Source organism: Vicia villosa, unplaced genomic scaffold, assembly GCF_029867415.1.
Source record: "Vicia villosa cultivar HV-30 ecotype Madison, WI unplaced genomic scaffold, Vvil1.0 ctg.001216F_1_1, whole genome shotgun sequence".
NCBI lineage: Eukaryota > Viridiplantae > Streptophyta > Magnoliopsida > Fabales > Fabaceae > Vicia > Vicia villosa.
In genome coordinates this window covers 428,928-444,525 of record NW_026705538.1, presented here as the reverse complement: position 1 = coordinate 444,525, position 15,598 = coordinate 428,928, and the positions used below count along the sequence as shown (strand labels likewise).

Genomic DNA, 15,598 nt, shown 5'->3' with positions numbered 1-15,598 from the left:
CCTCAAACTTCAACGGACTACTCCTGATTACTTGTGTGTTACCCACGTGGAGGCAATATTCAAACAAAAAGGGTGAGCATTTCATAATCATTATGTAAGACATAAGGAATATATGCAGTAGTGGTTTACAATCAACAAATTGCACTTAATCCGCACAATAGGATTAAGGGTCGTCACTGGACCAATGGTCCTACAACACCACTCGACTATCGTCCTACAATTATGCTATGAATGCATGATGCTTAACATCACAAAATCAACGACTACGGATAGTCAAAATGGCATCATCATTCATGTATTCATCAAAGTCATGTCATCATTTAAACACTCAACATTACAAGCATCTTGTTCAGCACAACACACATACATCAATTAATCATGTTATCCATCAACACAACAACATTCACCAAAGTCAAGTATAGAAACACAAGAATTCCCACAACTAAGTTTCATACAAAATGCCTTATAAACCTACCCAAACGTGCATAGTAAATTCCAGAAAATCCTCAGAAGTTATAATAAAATATAAGTTACCATATTCTGAAATCATTTCTCAAAAATATTAATTTTCAATTTCAAGGACCCGCGCTAAGCACACCTATAGCGCGCTAAGCAAGCTCTTTATTGTAAATTGGTTCTTTTCATTTTTAAGAGCGCACTGAGCGGGCTCCATCGCGCTAAGCGGTCTATGCGATTTTGCAGAAAATTCCTGCGCGACCTGCATCAAACCAGACCCAACCTTTTGCCCAAAAACATGTTTTAATTGATAATTTCCTACAATTTACTGTCTATAATCCTAATTCTAACATGTATTAATAATCATTTTGAACGCTAAATTACAAACATTCATCATACCTCCAATGATCTTCCTCAAACCCTAACCTTCAAACCCATCAACAATGGTGGATTTAAATCTAAATCATGTTATTAATCATCAATACAACAATCAACATCATCATACAACATGTTAACCATACAATCAAACAAAATTACCAACATAGATCATCAATTTCATCAAGAACAACACACAACCCCAACATACAATTATCGATCCCTTAAGCCAAACATAATAACCATGATAACCCTCATTACCTTAGATTATTAGTCTAATTGATTCCCTTTTTGAATTCCTACGGTTGATCTTCTCCTTCTTCTCTTCTTGCCTTAACTCTCTCTTCTTTCATGTTTTCTCCAAATTCTACGTCGAATGAATAATTCTCCTCTTTTCTCTTTTACCTAGTTAGCATTAGGACCCTTATTATGAACTTCCACATTTGCCCTTACTAACTTATCTCACAATATCTCTTATTTTATTTAATTTAAATAATAACAATGCTAATTAGACTATTTTTATATTATTATTCTAACTAACATCTCAATTATACTACCCCACACACATCGACATAAACGTCACGCATCACATAATCACATCAAAAATATCAAATATTAATTAAATAATTAAATCTAATTATCAGAGTGTTACACCTATAGTTAGAAACTGACTCTAAATTGGTCACTCAAGCTTTCAACAATTGAGCTTAGTTCATTGGCCTTTAAAAAACATATGGCTAAATTGTATATATAGAACCAATAATATGTCGTTTATTATATCTCATATCTTTAGGAAAAGAAATCGTTAACACGTCCTTTATTATATCTCATATTTTTAGGAAAAGGAACCATTGCACAGACAAATTATCTTCATTAGATCTATCCATTTAAGGCCTTGTTTAGTGAATTGAAGCTCCTATGTCTATTTTTAACAATTTGGTTCGTAATAGACTGGGCCTTCCATACTTTCGTTTTTGTTATTTTGGTTTTTGTCCCCCCTCTTTTTTTATTACGTTAGTAGACAAAAATCATAAGTAAGTAGAGCAAAAGATAAAAAGTTTGGTGAAAAATTACAAACGGTTGGCAGACATTGATAAACCGCATAGAGATAGATAAACCAGTTGCATTCATCATATCGTATCCATTGAGCGCGTAGAACAAAATAGATAACACTCTCTTCTCTCAATTCTTCTAATAATCATGGCTAAACTAGTTCCCAGTTTAGTTCATCCATTGAAGTCAAGGTTTTTCGGTAACCATTACACTCTTTTAACCAAACACTCTTTTCAATTTTATGGGGTTCAAGTTCAACCAAACCTTTCTTACTCTTCATCTTCATCTAAGATAAGCATGAGCCTCAAGGCTGGTATTGTTGGCCTCCCCAATGTTGGCAAGTCTACCCTCTTCAATGCCGTCGTAAGCCACTCTCTTTCTCTGTTGCTTTCATTTTTTTTTTGGTAGCGGGGTATTATTTGAAATAATGGGTATTTGTTCCATGTGTTATGTGTTAGGTAAGTTATCTTTCATACAGTTTTGGGTATCTGGGTGCTTAAGTATTGATTGTAGACTCTATATTTTGTTTGATGGGTATGTGTTTGACAAAATGTCTGACAGAGATTAAGGTTCTATTTAGCAAAGTCAAATCTATAGTGGATAGCTTATAAAGTGTAGCAGAGATTAAAGTAAGTGTATCTGAGATTCAGGAATTTGCATTGGATGTGTGGTAAGACTAGACGTCCAATTGTAGAGAGTATTGTGGTAGCACCTATAGTAGAGAAGATGATGGAAAATAGATTTAAATGGTTTGAGCATGTATAGAGAAGAAATCAAACAATTAGAGAAAGAGGAAGACATAAAAATACCATAAGAAAAATTATTAAGAAAGATCTCGAAATTAATGATTTGGATAGAAGCATAGTCTTTGATAGAACATGATGCAAGTTGAACCATGTAGTCGACTCCACTTAGTGGTATAAGGCTTAATTGTTGTTGTTGTATAGCTTATAATGTATAAGTTTGTATAATCAAATAATAGTTGTTTGGTTATGATCATTTTCTCACGAGCTTATAACATTTTTCACTAGCTTATAATACTTTTTCATAAGCTACTTCAAGCCTTTGAGCCTATAGTTAATTTTCTCTCATTTTTATCTTCATTATCTGAATTGAAAACTTTAATATTAATTTAAAAAATATATTTTTATATCATTTTATGTTTTGCTTAGTTCAATGACTAATTTTACGAAGTATTTTAAATTCAATTTGCTACCTTATCATCTATCTTTACGAGTTAGCTTGTCTGTTATCCCCTATTAGTTTGCTTATGAAAAGATTTTGTTTGGTGGTCTGCTATGTGATTCAGTCCTTCTGATGGCTTTCATAACCGAATGAGCTGTCCTTGTGTTATATGATTTAGAGCCAGAGGTGATGAAAACTAAAATTGAAGACTGAATTCTAGGGATTTCAAGAGGAAACCCTAAGAATCCAGCATAATGAACATGGTTTTATTTTTATTAGTGAAATGATTGGAAGATTCCAAGAGGAAAAAGTTCATAAGCCTGGTAGTCAGTTGTAATACATTGGGAGGCATTTATAGCAGAAATAAAAAACTAACTGAATTTTGCGTATGTGTTAACCCCCAACGGCTAACTACGGCAATATTCAGTTATATAACTGCTAACTGTTATAACTGCAATTTGAGCTATGCATCAGGAAGGTTTGTTTCTAATTTTCTATCAATTTTATACTGACTGTTCCTTGGGGTTCTGCTATGTGATTTTGTGTTTCAAAGCTTTTGGTAGCTCCTGCGTGTAGCACTATTTAAAGTAAACAGCAGTTCATTTGTATTGTGATTAACGCTAATGCTACAGATGAAATTGGGATAGACACCTTAAGCCTTATATGCATTCAGACTGCTGATGCTTTCTTTAAGTCGAGATATGGTTACTGCAGGCGATTTATTATATTATTGTATTATAAAAAAATATAAATAGGAGTGAACTTGTTTGGAGGATTGAAAAAATCCTAAGTAGCATATAATATAAGTAATTAATTACCTTGCACTGTGCTAAAAATAGCGAAGAGAACTACTGTAGCTAACGAAGATGATAAGAGGAGAAACAAGTGGTAGATTCAAGTGCTTAATTATAAGTTAAATTGAAGATTAAGAAAGTAGGGTACTTGCTGTGTATTTCAAATGCAATTCTTTATTTCTCATGTCTTTAAGTATGTTTGTTCATATTTTCAACACAAACGTCTTTCATACATTGTAGGTATAATGAAATAGGAAGGAAATAAAAATATAGAAATACAAGAAAGTAAGTCTTGTAACTCTTACAAGTTACAACTAGCAAAACAAGAGTTAGTGTGACTGTTCATCATTTTAATCATCTCTATTTTATTTGGGTTTCAATACAACTGTGTTACACTATTAATTTAACAGTTGTTAAGAATAGTAAGTATTAACATTTTTGTTAAATATATACCGTCAACAATATTATATGGTGAGTTACTGTTAAGCTTCAAATTAGCTACTAATTACTAGGCTGTATGTTTGCTTGAAATAAACTCATAGTTACCCCTTGATACTCCACTGTCGATTATAGACAAGCTATAAATAAGAAACCGGTTGTGAAGCCTATAAACACAGTTGCTTTCAATTTGACTCTCTTTAAACAAAAATTATTGCTTCCAAAGGCTTTTACCAAAATTCCATTTCCTACTACTAAAATGATAAACATAATTCCAAAACATGCTTCCTTTTGAATATTTCAGTTTTTTTGTCCTTTCACTTATTTGACAAAGTTGCTTAAAATATCAGTGTTTAAGTGTAATTATTTATTTATTTATTGTAGATAACTTAGGGGCATGAGTTCAGTTTACAAGATTTTAAGACAAAATTATTAGAAAGACTCTCACAGGTGTGCTGAAGTTGAATCTAAGTGCAAAGTTTCTAATATCTTCCTCTTATACTTCCCAATAGGCTATTACTTGTGATATGGTGATATGTTTTAAAACTTGCTCAAATTTTATGGTTTCGTCGGGACTTTATGGTTAATGGATAATCTACCTAGAATCAATAATCAAATCTCCTGTAAGTAGTAGCTGTTGTGAAAAATGAATCTTTTGAACCACTACTTCGACCAAATACGCCAGAACTGTTTTAGCATTATCCTTGCAATAACTTTATATGCCTTTGTACAATAAAAAAACTTTAATTTCTTCTATATATTTTGTATTGATGATTTGTATAGATATAAACCTTGTTCGGAATGCAATAGTAATCTATCAAATATTGATTAATAGTGATCTCACATGTCTAGGTGGAAAATGGAAAAGCCCAAGCTGCTAATTTCCCTTTTTGTACAATTGAGCCAAACGTAGGGATTGTTGCTGTTCCAGATTCTCGTCTCCATGTGCTCTCCGACCTCAGTAAATCTCAACGAGTTGTTCCAGCATCTATAGAGTTTGTAGACATTGCTGGGCTAGTCAAGGGTGCAAGTCAAGGCGAGGTTCACTTAATTTCTCTTCTCCTTGTTTAGGTTTGGTGTCAACTGACACTAATTTATCTTATTTTTGAATCTTCTCTTTATTTGTTGTAGAAACTTACATGTATTGCTTTAATCTCTATCTTACCTCAACTGTTGCAGGGGCTTGGTAATAAGTTTTTATCACATATTCGTGAAGTGGACTCCATACTTCAGGTGTTTATCTATCATCATTTCCTTGTCATCATTTTGCTTCCATCTTCTATTCTTTTCATTTTGTATCTTCCCTTTTTAATAACTTCATTTGGATAAATAGCTTAATTAACCACTTATAATGTAAGTGCTTATGTATAAACTATTTCTAAAACAAAATATAAATAAAGTCAAATGATTTCATATATGTTATAAACTATTTTTAGAAGCAATTCTAGAGAGCTCATGGAAATAAGTGGAAAATCCTGATTTAATACTGTATGTATTGATTTTTTTATTTGTTTTTGTGTTTATCATTTACTGATTTAATATTGCTATGAATCGGTTGATTATCATATTAGGTTGTTAGATGTTTTGACGACAATGACATTATTCATGTGAATGGGAAAGTTGATCCCAAATCTGATATTGATGTTATCAACTTGGAGCTTGTTTTCACAGACTTAGACCAGGTCAGCTTACTAACTGTCATTCTACACAATTTTACCGCCTTTGTTTCATTTGAATCTGTTATTATCATTCTTAATGTTTGTGGCAACACATAATGGCTTCAATCATATTTATCATGATTCATGATTGTATTAATTTATTTGGTTGAAATTATTGTATTACTTTCTTCCTCTACGTTGTGAAGAGTACTTTTGGTTTTCTGTGACAAAATTAACTGACCAAATCAAACTAAGATATTCCTTGTTTGAAGAAATGCAGATTGAAAAAAGACTAGATAAACTAAAAAAAAGCAAGGCAAAGGATTCACAAACTAAAGTCAAGGTTACATTCTTTAAATGTTATTGCCTGTCACTGACTCTTAAATTGGTTAGATACGACACACCACTTGACTTTGAAAATTTTGTTTGTAGGAAGAGGCAGAAAAGGCTGCATTGGAAAAAATTAGTGTAGCACTCTTGGATGGAAAACCTGCCCGATCTGTGGCCTTAACAGACTTTGAAAAGGATGCTATAAAGAACCTCTGCTTACTCACCATGAAACCCGTTATATATGTGGCAAATGTTGCGGAGACTGATTTAGCTGATGCTACAAACAATGATTACGTTGTAGGTGTCAAGAATGTTGCATCTGAGCTGAAGTCAGGAATTGTAACAATTTCAGCACAGGTATACTGCTAGATAGGCAACTTATGAGTTATATTTGTTTGGCAAGTTAAATAAATATGTTGCCATTGTTTGTTTTCTAGTTACACTAAGGTAATATAGCTTTGCCATTCATTTATCTTGAAAATGATTGTACAGATGTTTATGAAGCACGGACACCCCTAAAACGACCCCGACACTGACACGGCGACACCGTTAATAATTTGAAAAAATGAATAAATTAAATGTAATTGCAAGTGTCGGTGCAGGTGTCTGTCATTGACACGGACACGGACACGCTTGATTTCAGAGGTGTCGGTGCATGTTTAAGCTTTTTACGCTAACTTTCTTTCTCTGAAAAAAGAAAATCAGTAGTATGGTGATAGCTGGTCAAACTTTCCTTGTTCAATGATTTGTCCATTATTGTCTTCTATTATCACATGATATAGAGTATGGGAAGAAAACTATTGCATCTTATCCTACCACCTGGCACTGCAAATGATGATCATTAATTCTGTATCCACTGTCCTGATGAGGTGGTGGTGATGTTTGCGGCCGTGTATGTGACCCTTTTAGTTGTCAAATTCTTCACCACTCAAGTAGGTTCATCCTCATGAAGTCTTAGGGTGTTTGATACGACAAACATTTAAGTCACACAAAAGTCTTTGTCACGTGTATTGTTAGATGGACAATACACAACACAAGAAAATTGAAACGTCATTTAAAACACCATTTTAAGTTACTCTTATTTAAATTTAGTATCGCTATCCTCCTAGCCACTGTCATATTTCGAGATATGGTTATATGACTATTTAACCTTGCCGAGCTAGTCGTGTTTCTCTGGGAAAAAGGACTGAAAGTAGGTTTGAGTTTTTCTGTTCTATGAGTTTTCCTTTCTCTTCTAGTTTCACAAATGTCATATGGGTAATTACAACTTTCCATGTATTTTCATTGGGGGAAATTTGATGATGTCAACTTTTGCTAGACTGGTCACTTGATAGCTCATGATATCTCTAGATTGAAATAACAATTATTGGCACTCTTGTGATTATAACCACATAGATTTGGAATCAAGTAAGATGGGGTTATTTGTCTTCGCAGGTTGAGGCAGAGCTTTCTGAACTAGCAATTGAGGAAAGGCAAGAATATTTGAAATCCCTTGGTGTTAGTGAAAGTGGTCTTGGGAACCTAATTAGAGCAACCTATGATCTTTTGGGGTTGCGAACTTATTTTACTTCTGGTGAGAAGGTAAGACGAAACCTTGGACAGTTTTAGAGAGCATTACTGTATAGAGTATCCTGTTAAAAACGTGTGCAATGATAATGACATTATATGTTAACTTGGACCCCTTATTAGTTATTCCACAATTAGTATTGTACATAACTAGTAAAACTAAATGTTTCCAAGGGCCTCCTAGGTTTTAACTCTCTTGTATTTCATCTCCAAAACTGATATTGTTTTTCTTATGTTTATACAGGAGACAAAAGCATGGACAATACGTGAAGGTTAGTTTTTTGTTTTCTTATCTTCTTCATATTTAGTACTGACACTTCAGATTGAGGCGTGTCTAGTGTATCCAATACGTGACACTAACATATTAGTAACATTCAACTATATAATTTTCTCAAATAATTACTGGTGGTGTTGACCTATCACTGCCGTGTCCAGCACTTGCGTCCTTCACACATTTTACATACATTCGTTTATGAATTCCATGTTCAAATAATTGGACATATAGAAATTTAGAGCTCTGGTACTTTGACACAAAATGGGACAACAAAGTTCAACAATAAACCTAAACACACACTAAAATACATTCTAGGGTATAATTTAAGTACATGTGTGTTTATGTTTAGTAGATGATTAATGAATATAACAAGGTGTTGCTAACCATCCACATAACATAATTAACCACTATTTTGTATGTTACTAACCATGATTTTCAAGAGAATATTTGAATACAAATTGTGGTTAATAACTATCATATATATTTGAAAACTTGAAGGTCATGTATAGTTAAACACCAAAAATCATGGTTAATAACGATAAGAATCGTGGTTAATTACGTTCAGGGGATGGTTAATGAGTTGTGACTCTTGTTATATTAATTAAACATCCACAAAACTAATTTAACCACATATTTGAACAAGGTTAACCATCCAAATCGTCAACTCTTGTTTCCAAATTTATGTGTGAAAATATCATCTTTCATAATCTTAAAACAAATTAAATTAAAATGGGAGTTTGCAATATCTTTGGATAGGCAATACTGTTTTTCCTTTAGTTAACAAATGCCTCTCGGATGATATTGTGGCTTTATTTTGTATGCTTTATTGCCCCTTTTTCTTATGAAGTAATCTGATTGATGGACCAAACAGAATCAATAATAATATTAGGGTTTGGATTGAATCTCTCACATAAATTTTAAATCTCTGTTATACTAGGAATGACTGCACCTCAAGCTGCTGGAGTTATTCATTCTGACTTTGAGAAGGGTTTCATTCGAGCAGAGACAGTAAGCATGAAGGACATACACTTTCGAACTCCTACTTTTAATACATTATATAGTACACGACTTGGAAATTGGAATAGCGAGTATTGTATTCATTTAAAACATTAATAAGAAGTTTATAACTCGTCAGACATGAAAATCTGATTTTTATTACTACTTTTGGTTAAAGGCACTGCATTTAACCAATCTTGTATTTATAATATATAAGTAGATTTCAAAAATTAAGTAATAATCTCTTAAGTAGATAGGAAAAATACCATTGAGCATAAGAAGTACCATTGAAAAATTTAATATAAAACTACTTTCTTAATTCTTGTGTATTGACTAAGATGGTGTTACATATAGGGAAGTAGGTAGTAGATAAGTGTTAGACCTCTCATTAAGGAAAACTGACTTTGGTCAATTTTGTAGTAGTTATGTTTTTATAAGGAGCGATTACGTTTTATTAATTCTGTGGGTTTATTTTTAGAATAAATAGGGGGGAGATAGGGGAGAGTTTATTATCTTGGAATTTGACTGGAAAGAGGCCATTTTGGATTTGGGGGAGGTGCAAACTCTCAAAGTTCTGCGATATGATTATATAATCACAAGAATTTTCCCTATTTTCTTCTTCTATATCAGTTGGTTTCTATCATAAAGTTGGTAGAATTTTTTCTAAGGTGCCTCAGATATGTGGAGAAGACTCGTTGAATCACTATCACGAGGGTTGACTAGATGGAGTATAGTCTAATAGTTCGAGGTAGTGTAAGACCAAGAAAAGCTAAATGTCATTGAGAGAAATTGTGGAAAACGTTCTTTGAACTTAATACATGAGAGTTATAGCATTGTCTGATTTGTGAAGTTGATCCCTCTTGGCTGGATTATGCTTGGTTGTTTGGTTGCTATATCCTAGAATTAGCTCTCTTTATTCATCATTCAGATTCCTGGGGAAGTGACTGGATCTTCAGCTACTATTTCATAAAAAGAGTTCTTGGGCAATTATGTGGTTGGATACCTAAGGCTTTTTAACCTTCAGGGTGTCATATTGCAGTGGTGTTTTGCGCTTGTCGTTATTGCTTCCTTACCATGTATTGTAGTAGCTGCTTTTCAGAAATTACTCATGCTTGGGTTCTTTGGTGTCAAACAAGCTGTTCATACCAGGGCTTCCATAGTAGCTTGGAATGATAAATTGACGTCACAATTCAATTTCCTTATCTCAGCCTTAAAGACAAGTCTCTTTTTCAAGAGGGCGGCAAGATTTGGACACAATATAAGGTGGTCCCAAATAGGCAATTAACTAATCATTTTCCCAAATAAGGTACTTTGAGGAGAAAGAGAGAGGGTATCTTTGATCGTCTTGTTGAGTTAGAATCCTAGGTTTTGAGTTAGAATCCTAGGTTTTAAGTGTGGTTAGGCCTAACTCAACCCTGCAAAATCGGCTTGTAGGGTGTGGATTGCCCCCACTTATAAGGACATGTTCAGGCCATATATTGTCCGATGTGGGACTCTTAACACACCCCCTCACTCACGCCCAGGACTAGACAACTGGAGCGTGGAAATAAATGGTGGGTGGCCTGATAGCGGAAACCATAGAAGGTGGCCCACCATATCTTAAACCAGGCTCTTGATACCATGTTAAGAAGTGTGGTTAGGCCTAACTCAACCCTACAAAACCGGCTTGTAGGGTGAGGATTGCCCCCACTTATAAAGACATGTTCAGGCTATATATTGTCCGATGTGGGACTCTTAACACTAGGGTTAGGAAGAGGAAGAGGCATATCTTCTCTGAAGAGCAAAAGAGCTTTGCTCTGGGATTTCAGGTGTTTTTATCTTCTGAAATATATTTTTTTCCAATCAATAATACAACCTCAATTTCTTTCATAATTTCAGATTCTCAATAATACAACCTCAATTTCTTTCATAATTTCAGATTCCTGTAACATTCATACGTACTACTAAGATATTGATAGATCTTGTATAAATATTGGGACTGATAATTGACAAAACTTGGAAAATATTTTCTGCAGAATTGGGTACATGAAGAAGCAGAAAGGAATACAACTGTTGTAGACCAAATAAATAACTGCTAGAAACTAATCTAAACTCTAGGAATTAGAGAGCCTAGTCTCTCCTAACCAACCAAACCTAAAACATCCTAATCCCATCTGTTTCTTACCAGACACCTTATTTACTTAAACTGGGCCTTGTCAATCGGGCCTGCCCCTAACATAAACCTTTGTAATTAGAGGCCTACTAACAAAAAAGCTATCACTGGATTGGGGAAACTGAATCAAGTGAGATCCTGAAAGTTTATCTACTTATTTTACATATGCTCTTGTATTTGTTTTAAGCAGATATCAAAGGTTATGTAATGCATTCATTAACCATCATTAAAAAATTGTTATTTTAAATTAGGTGGCTTATAAAGACTTTGTTGCTGCTGGTTCACTTGCTGCAGCACGAGAAAAAGGACTTGTAAGTTGCTCATTTCATTTCCCTCCCAATAAACACGGCTGCGTTTTTATTCTTATTTATATCATTAGCTTGGTGTTAACAGTGTTATTATTGATTTCTATAAATGTGATTTAGTGATTTTTTGTTTGATATGATCTGAATTCATTGGTCTATTCAAGGAAGTATGCTGCGTGTTTAAACGCTAATCCAAACTGGTGTAGTGCTGTGCTGCCACATTTATTAACTTAATTCAAATACTCTAATCGTAATCATAGTTTTATTTTAGATCTTAACTATAATATTTTTTTAAATAGAACCCTGAACTAAAAATATCGCAGGGCCTAAATATAAATTACTAATAAGTTCAGGGGATTTGATACTGCAAATCATTTGATACTAAATCTATTTTCCTAAAACGTTATTCTAAATTCACCTAAATATGTTGTTTGCAGTTGAGATCTGAAGGCAAAGACTACATTGTACAAGAAGGAGATGTAATGTTGTTTCGATTCAATGTATAGCAGAAATTACTGCTCCCATCCCAGTTGGGAATCAGTTGAGAAATTGAGATATAATTTATGACCAATATCAGGAAAATTTCCAGCCAATTACTGGTTATAAGTTTGCAAAAGGTATTGTTTTGTTTTTATGATGAAAGTGTGACAGAATGCACCAAGACAGGATTTTGAGAAAATTTATGACTACAGGTCAATTTTTTCAGCCAATTTAAAGTTATACTTTGGAGAGCCAAGAGAGGCATTGTTTTGTTTTTGTCACCACATAGTGTAATACATTATATTTGCTTGACAATTTGTGATATATTAATCATGACAATTCTCTCTCCCTCATGCTCTTGTTAATTAAACTCTACTGTAAACTGTAACACAAGGTCTATCTATATTTCATGAATCATGTTTTTTCAATTGGCTTCATCAACTATGCTTACTATTTTCTTTCAAATAATTACTTTCCATAAATAATTATAACCTCAAAAACCTCAAGAGTGAGAATATTTAAATTGCCCGACTGTCGTATATATATGGTATATCGGACAAAAGCATGAAAAGTATCTCACCAAGAAGGTGACAAACGTTGCTTAAGCGTTGTGTGACGAATGGGAGCAAGCAGATTGTTAATTAGTGTCTCTTAATGGAAATCCATCGAGTCTTTTCTTTTGATCAATTCATGGCAGATCGTACGGCTGGACTTGTTTCCTTTGTTTTTTTTCTTCTTATTTTCATCATTTCTAATTCATTTTTAATCCGTTTTCAATTTAGGTTTATGCACGAATTAGAATTTAATCTTCTAACATATTAAAAACCCAAAAAATATTTTAATTTTTTTAATTCATATAATTATTTAATTAGAACTTTTTTTATTATTTTTTATGCTTTATTTTGTTGTGTTGATATTGCATGATTCTCATTTCTCATGTTATTTATTTTTGCTCATGTATTGATAGTTCATTCTCTTCTCTTGAATTATTTCTTTTATGCTTTATTTACTTTAGTTTTCGCATTTTTTTTATTGTCCATTTTATTTTAAATATACCATTGTTCCCTTATTTATATATTACTTTTCCGCTTATCCTTGTAATCTCTCAATGTAATCGATACAAAAATAGTGCATGGGGATTTAGAGTTTCGGTTGGGGTGTGGGTATTTTCCATGCATGTTTATTTTGCTTGTGTTAATTATTAAAAAACCAAAAAAAACAATTAAAATCAACTTTTTCAAGATAACTTCAAACACTTGATCAACATCAAGTTGCTTTTCCATTACACTTCATACTCAAGCCCTTTCACTCAAACAATATCATAATAAACTTTGTAGGGATGGCAACGGGTGCCCGCGGGTGCGGGTTTTATACTACCCAAACCCGCACCCGAAATTACCACCCGAACCCGAACCCGAACCCAAACCCAAAAGCTATTCGGGTGACAAAATAACACCCACGCCCACACCCGTTGGGTTCGGGTTTTTTCACCCAAATCCAAACCCACAACAAAATACATAAAATATATATATATATATATATATATATATATATATATATATAAATATATAATATATATATATATATATATATATATATATATATATATATATATATATATATATATATTATATAATATATAATATATATATATAATATATATATATATATATATATATATATATATATATATATATATATATATATATATATATATATATATATATATATATATATATATATATATATATATATATATATATATATATATATATATATATATATATATATATATATATATATATTCGGGTGTGATTTCGGGTTTCGGGCGCGGGTTTCACACTACCCAAACCCACACCCGAAATATCGGGTGGCACCCAAACCCAAACCCAGTCAACTCGGGTTTTCACCCGTTGACTCGGGTTCGGGTGCGGGTGGGCCCCGCGGGTTTGGGTCTGTTTGCCATCCCTAAAACTTTGGTCAACACCAAGTGCCTTTTTTCAACTTCCTTTTTCATAATAAAAAAACTTTAAAAATACCTTAGGTAATCAAATCGACTTTAGTCTATAATGGATGAATCAAGAAGGGTTTGTATGTACTTGTGCAAGTTATTCTAAATCATTTAGGTGATGGTCGTTAAGTCTTTGTTTGAATGCTTGGATTCCATTAAAGACCCCTTAATACTCGATTTGTATCACCTTTTCATAAAATCTCTAAAAACAATTCAAACTCATCACTTCATTTTCTACCCAAGCGCGGAGCTCGTCTTTGCCCAAGCGTAAATCTTGTCCAAGTGCAAGCACCCATTTCAAACAAGTATTTTTCGCCTGTGCGATTAGCCCCCTTTTCATAAATAAAATCAATCAACCCACAAAAAGATCTTTCTACCCCGAACTACGATGCTCTTGAAGGATAGAAAAACACTTAGAAAGGGGGGGTTTGAATAAGTGTAGCTTTAAAAACTTGACAGATAAAAATAAATTGCACAGTTATTTTTATCCTGGTTCGTTGTTAACTAAACTACTCCAGTCCACCCCCGCAGAGATGATTTACCTCAACTGAGGATTTAATCCACTAATCGCACGGATTACAATGGTTTTCCACTTAGTCAGCAACTAAGTCTTCCAGAGTCTTCTGATCACACACTGATCACTCCAGGAACAACTGCTTAGATACCCTCTAAGACTTTTCTAGAGTCTACTGATCAACACGATCACTCTAGTTACAACTTGCTTAGTTCACTCCTAAGACTTCCTAGAGTATTCTGATCCACACGATCACTCTAGTTCCTTACAACTTAATGTAATCAATTCTAAGAGTTTACAAATGCTTCTTACAAGCGATAATCACAACTGTGATATTTCTCTTAATCGTTTAAGCTTAATCTCACTAAAATATTACAAAAGCAATGTAGTGAGCTTTGATGAAGATGAAGATTCTGAGTTTTGATTTGAACAGCGTTTCAGCAAGTTTGATATAAGTTGTTTTGGTGCAGAATCGTTAACCTTGCTTCTCATCAGAACTTCATATTTATAGGCGTTGGAGAAGATGACCGTTGAATGCATTTAATGCTTTGCGTGTTCCGTACACCATCGCATTTAATGTTATACGCTTTTGTCAACTACCTCGAGCCTTGTTCACGCTGTGTCTACTGACGTAGCCTTTAATAGCTTTTAACGTTCCTTTTGTCAGTCAGCGTAGCTTGCCACTTGTACTTTCTTCTGATCTGATGTTTGTGAATACAACGTTTGAATATCATCAGAGTCAAACAGCTTGGTGCATAGCATCTTCTGATCTTCTGACCTTGAAGTGCTTCTGAGCGTGATACCATCTTCTGAGCTTCAGTGCTTCTGATCTCATGTTCTTCTGATGCTTCCATAGACCCATGTTCTGATTCTGCTTCGACCATCTTCTGATGTCTTGCCAGACCATGTTCTGATGTTGCATGCTGAACCCTTGAGACAAAGCTTCTGAGCGCTGAATTATGCGTACTCTTTATATATTTCCTGAAAGGGAAATTGCATTGGATTAGAGTA

At 33.5% G+C, this 15,598-nt stretch overlaps 1 protein-coding gene across 1 annotated transcript; it reads left to right on the top strand.

The window, feature by feature from the left end:
• The first annotated feature begins 1,876 nt into the window (after positions 1–1,876).
• Positions 1,877–12,492, top strand: LOC131634051 (uncharacterized). Its single transcript, XM_058904731.1, has 11 exons — positions 1,877–2,247; positions 5,154–5,342; positions 5,481–5,534; positions 5,873–5,983; positions 6,240–6,302; positions 6,392–6,646; positions 7,724–7,870; positions 8,100–8,127; positions 9,067–9,137; positions 11,529–11,588; positions 12,020–12,492. The coding sequence occupies exons 1-11, from the start codon at positions 2,032–2,034 to the stop codon at positions 12,086–12,088; spliced, it is 1,263 nt and encodes a 420-aa protein (XP_058760714.1). The 5' UTR covers positions 1,877–2,031; the 3' UTR covers positions 12,089–12,492.
• Positions 12,493–15,598: the final 3,106 nt, after the last annotated feature.